The sequence below is a fragment of the Typha angustifolia genome, chromosome 10 (assembly GCF_048772165.1).
Source record: "Typha angustifolia cultivar Huaian chromosome 10, ASM4877216v1, whole genome shotgun sequence".
NCBI lineage: Eukaryota > Viridiplantae > Streptophyta > Magnoliopsida > Poales > Typhaceae > Typha > Typha angustifolia.
In genome coordinates, this window is record NC_133248.1 from 9,460,669 (window position 1) to 9,466,422 (window position 5,754).

Here is a 5,754-nt window from a genome sequence, read left to right on the forward strand (position 1 = left end):
ACAGACAGTACAACTAGTATCGTAAGCTACTTCTCTTCTGCATTAATAAATGAGAGGAAGGGGTCCGAAATTAATATTTTGTTCTTCTGGAGCTTATAATAAACACTTGTGGGAGATTTGGGTGCAGTAAAGGTGGGATTTTTGGATCTGGGTCTGTTCTGAGTATATTAGAAATCGACTAAAGGAGGAGTCTTGGGGACTGTATCTCGCCGGATTTCTTCGTGTGAGTTCCCTTTTTGTTGTTGCTTTTTGTTGTTATCTTTTCCTTTTCTCTTTACGAGTTCTGGTAACGGAAGTTGGAAGTTTTGGGGTTACCAATGTGAAAAATCTTGTGCTCTTGCATGCCAATTTGTGGAACTTGTGAGATTTTGTTGGTCGGAAGAAATGGTTTTTAATTGGAAGAGGGATTTGTATGGGCTAAACATCGGATTTTGGAATGGTGATGGATTCAAGGAGTTTTCAGACTATTTTCTTCTGAAACTATTCGGATATTCTGACAGTAAGTCTCTTCTTGTTGGGAATTTTGCTGATGGAAGTGTGTTTTAAAGAACGTTTTCGGTTTACCATATGACTAATTTGAGGTTTGGAGCATAGGTTTGTGGTCTTGTGTGATTTTAGGATTTGTATTTCTCTTAAGGAATTCTAAGAAATGGAGGGATTCTCGATTGATCTTGATTGGAATTGCGTGTTTAACTTTGTGTTTCATCTATTGAGTTTGGCTAGGAGATCTAAGTGTATCAAAGCTCCAGTCTTTTAAGAACCTCCTTTCTTCTCTTAAATCTTAATGACTCAAATTAGAACTTTTAGATTCTGATCTCTCTTTGGAGGTAGGAAATTTGGGATATTGGAATCTAGTTATGGATCCTTTAGAAGGTAGTGTACACAATTATTTTACCTTATAGTTTATGCTTCTCAGTGTTCTCATGAATTTGATTTGAGCTTCATACTGTAATAATCAGAAAAAGCAATATCTTTTGGTGGTTGTTTTAGAATCTCTTAGGTTGAGTTAGGATTATTTTGGGATCAATTAGTTCTTGGAGATAACTTCTCTTTAAGTGAAACAGCAGCAATTATCTACGGGAAGGCATACCTATATAGTATAGGTTTGAATATCTTAGATAGGTAGATGAAAATGAAAGAGCTTTTGGAAAAGAAGTTTCGATGATGTATTGTATCCTTTAAGCTTCTCTTTTATGCTGTCCTCTTCCTAGTATTTTCAAGATTTCAATGACCTGGAGTCAGAGATCTTGTGTGCAGTACTGTGATCTGTATAGAAACCAGGAGCTTTAATTTTCTGTGTGTGTGTTGATACTTGGAGATATATTCTTTGAAGGGTTTGGTTTTCAGTGCTATTCCCGTTCCTACTCTTATTTACATTTTGGCGTCCAAATTTATGTCTTGTAATGTAAGGAGTAACTTCTACATGTCATTTTTCAGGTATACTCACAGAATTCTGCTTGAGCAAATTGGATCTTGAAGGATGTCACAAAACAGAATTAGAATCTTGTAGAACAGACTGTCGTTAAGGTGTACAATTAAGAGGGCGAGCGCAAAATGGATGCAAAGCTGCAAAGGACCTCAGAAGCGAAATCCTCTTTGTCGATGATGAGTGATCCAGGTAGAAGTTTTAACTCGGATCAGCCATTCGTCCAATGTAATCCAATGAATCTTTCTCAGGCTGCTAGGCCGAGAGAATCCTTCCCTGATATTCCTCCCTCTCAGTCGCAAAGCTTGTATGATCCTGATCCGGAGGTTATATTCACAAATCAGTTCGAACCAACTCCAACTATAAACAACACAGCGGTGGCTTGGGACCCACATGTGATACTGAGCAATCTCTCCTTCCTCGAGCAGAAGATCCGCCAAGCTCAGGATATGCTCCGTTCAATCATTAATCAGGAGGGTCGGCTGTCCAACAGATCTGATGAATTGGCTCGTCAGCAGCAGCTTGTTACACAAGATCTGACTTGCATCATAATTCAACTAGTATCAACTGCAGGATCTCTTCTTCCTCCGACGAAGAACACACTACTGACAACTGGGCAAATGGGTGGCGTACTTGGTACTCCTACTCAATTCAGCTTGAATGGTGGTCAGCAACAGCATGAAGTTGTAAGTCCGGAGGTAACCAAGCCTTTGGACTATGAGGAGCTGATAAAAAGCTTAAATACATGCGATGATGAGGAGCTGTTCAAATGCTCGAGTACTTGCCTGGGTAAAAGCTCAGACTCTATTCCTGTTGAAGACCATGATTTGAAGGAAAGTGATGATGGCATTGATGGAGAAAACCTCCCCCCTGGTTCTTATGAAGTCCTGCAACTGAAGAAGGAAGAAATTTTAGCACCTCACACTCACTTCTGTTCGATATGTGGTAAGGGATTCAAGAGAGATGCTAACCTAAGAATGCACATGAGAGGTCATGGAGACGAGTACAAGACTCCTGCTGCCCTTGCAAGGCCTATCAAGGATGGTAGCGCAGAAGTTGCTCCCATAAGGAGATATTCTTGCCCATTTGTCGGGTGCAAAAGGAACAAGGAACACAAGAAGTTCCAACCTCTCAAGACAATTCTATGCGTAAAAAATCATTACAAGAGGAGCCATTGCGACAAGAGTTATACTTGTAGTAGATGCAACATCAAAAAGTTTTCGGTTATCGCTGACCTGAAAACTCATGAGAAGCATTGTGGGCGTGACAAATGGCTATGCTCTTGTGGGACTACATTCTCAAGGAAAGATAAATTGTTTGGGCACGTCGCCCTATTCCAAGGCCACACGCCCGCCCTTCCTATGGATGATGTCAAAGCCTCAGGAACATCTGAGCAAGTGCAGGGCAGTGAAGCAATGAATGGGATCATGGGAAGTACAAACTACAACCTTGTTGGGAATTCAGATAATATTCAGAGTCTGGGTACTAAAGAAATTGATGATAGCCGCAGTGGCTGTTTCTCACCCTTGAATTTTGATTCTTGCAACTTCGGTGGACTTGATGAATTTCCCCGAGTTGCTTTTGGATTTTCTGAAAACCCATTCACCATCATTCCTTCTAGTTCCTGCAATTTTCAGCAAATAAATGGAGGAAATTAGAATTATCCACCAGTTATGAAGATAAGGGAATCATCCACTTTTATGACCACGAATACAGGTGCTGCTTCAGTTTTCTAGCTCGACTACTGTTTAGCCAGTGCTTCTTTCTTATTAAGTCATGTACTTCATTTATCGATGATCAATTATAATCCTCTTATTTTCCTCCCTCATCGTCTGACCAAGGTGCTTTTATTTGTATTACATCAACATCTAATTGTACTCTATATGCAATACTCTGGATGGTTATCGTGCAAGATTTTGACTTAGATTATTACATTGTGATTCCTTAAAAGAACGGTCGTCGAAAAGATAACTAATACGTAGAGTCAGCAGCCTATCCTGAATAATACAATATCTTTAAAGAACTCCCCACATAAAGATTAAGTAGCATAATAATTGAGATGAATCATGTTAGAATATAAGTAGCATAATAATTGAGATAGATCATATTAGAATATATGGTACAGATCAAGTCATACACATGGATGGCCATGCCAGTAATGGCACGACACTTGGCACGGGGTGTGCCACTGGCACACCCTCGTGAAAAAACGGTCGTTGAAAAGATTACTAATATGCAGAGTCAGCAGCTTATCTTGAATAATACAATATCTTTAAAGAACTCCGCACACAAAGCTTAAGTAGTATAATAATTGAGATGGATCATGTTAGAATATATGGTACAGATCAAATCATACACATGGATGGCCGTGCCAATAATTATACGACACTTGGCATGAGGTGTGCCAATGGCACACCCTCGTGTTGACCTGTGCCAAGCTGTGCCGGACTGGCACGACTGTGTGCCGCCCTACACGGCCACGTGCCTGTTATTGTGCCATGTGGAGTCAATTTTTTAGAAGTTTTTCTATTTCCATTAATCATTATCAAATCAATTGATCACTTGATCATTTAGAAGGTTTAGATAAAATTAATGATAATGAGACTATAGATGATAATGATGATGATGATGGTGATAATAACAAAACTTAGTCTCGTGGCGGTGCGGTGATAATTGAGATGAAAGATGCGTTTATGTTACACAATCTTCTAGTGGACTTGAGTCTGTAAGTAGCAAGACATCAGGAGAGGTGTACCTATAGGATGATGAGTTCATTAAAATTATCATCATATCAATCACATCCACTAGAGCCAAAACACTATTATTATACTTATATCCATAATCTGCATATGCTTATGATGTGTCTGTGCCGGTATCGTTTATTCTTGTGCATGTTTAATATTCATATCATATCATAGGAAAACTATAAAATTTTTATTTATATGACGACTATGTGAGACGCTATGACGAGCAATACTATTAGTGAATGAGTTTTGAAGAATATCGACAGTATTTAATGTAACTTTCTTGTGTTATTTTTGTGCCAGCAAATGAATTTTTTGATCCTCCTCGTCATTTTACATTCAACTAGATATTAATTTTAATTATTAAACTATTATCAATCAATATTATGTGTTCAATTATATTATTAAATGTTCAATCATTAATATTAGTTATAATAAATGCCTTCAATCATAGTATATGTTGAATAATATTTATATTTAACTGTTATTTTATCTTTAATAAAATATATTATTTATAAAAATAATTTAAAGATAAAATATTATAGTGTAGGTTTTAAAATTTTAATACATATATTAAACAAAAAACTAAAGATTGATATATCAAAAACTGAATAATATCTTAAAAAATTTATTAAAAATATTATAAATATGTGCCGGTGACTATGTAGAGGCGCCCCCACCGCACGACCGGGATGGGACACTCGTACATACCATGTGGGAGCTGATGTGCTAATTAATGCATAAAGAAACCTACCATGGTTCTGCCATTTACTCCTATTGCTGAGAGGACACTATGTACTGAAAGGAAAAGTAGTTCTCAGTTCTGCTATGCATGGACAACTTGTTTATCGCTTTGATAGTGTTTGGAACTTTGGATGCTGTAATCTTCAAATGTTGCTCCATTGACTTTCTTTTGGGATTTGGCACCATGCAATCATTGAACATGGCAGGCTTCTAAGTTCTAAGCTGATGAACTCTGGTCACAGGTTATTATGAGAAGAATCACAATATGAGAACACGAGATTCTTTAAGCTCCTTTGTGTGCTGATGTTAAACTTGATTAAAACTTATCTTCTTTTATAAAAGGAACCTATAGTACCATCTAAAGTAACACTAGCAAATTCCATTATTGATCCCATCAACTATGACCATCAAACATCATCAGACTTATAACTGTGTAACCAAAAGGTGAAAAAAAGAAGAGGAAATTATACTTTATCTCACCCACTTTAAGCACTTAACCTTCTTATTTTCCGAACTAAATCACAACTGTTAATCAACAGTTAATTATCCACACAACAACATAATATTTATAATTTAGCCTAAACGATAGGGTTTAAAATGCCTTAGTTTGAAGTACAGTGGAAAACTATGGATTCATCAACAATGCTAATTGCCCCCACTAGTCCACAATACCTACGTAAAATAATTCCAACTAAAATTCTATGGAATACTTATATTCGCACACGAGGAACTCCGTTGGATGCTTCGAAGGCATATTTGAAATAAAACAGAGTGGTAGAACAAATTCAGTTTCTCTTTCTCTCTCTTTCTCAATCCAAACCAAAAAATAAAAATAATTCT

At 37.2% G+C, this 5,754-nt stretch overlaps 1 protein-coding gene across 3 annotated transcripts; it reads left to right on the top strand.

Moving 5' to 3' along the window:
* LOC140768550 (zinc finger protein STOP1 homolog) lies at nt 1–3,254 on the top strand. Of its 3 annotated transcripts, none has more exons than XM_073108871.1 (2): nt 1–21; nt 1,438–3,254. In XM_073108871.1, exon 2 carries the CDS (start codon nt 1,555–1,557, stop codon nt 3,082–3,084), a length of 1,530 nt encoding a protein of 509 aa, XP_072964972.1. In that variant the 5' UTR covers nt 1–21; nt 1,438–1,554; the 3' UTR covers nt 3,085–3,254. The 3 variants fall into 3 exon arrangements, with proteins under 3 accessions (XP_072964972.1, XP_072964970.1, XP_072964971.1); XM_073108869.1 differs by lacking the exon at nt 1–21 and adding an exon at nt 28–223; XM_073108870.1 differs by lacking the exon at nt 1–21 and adding an exon at nt 234–499.
* Nucleotides 3,255–5,754: the final 2,500 nt, after the last annotated feature.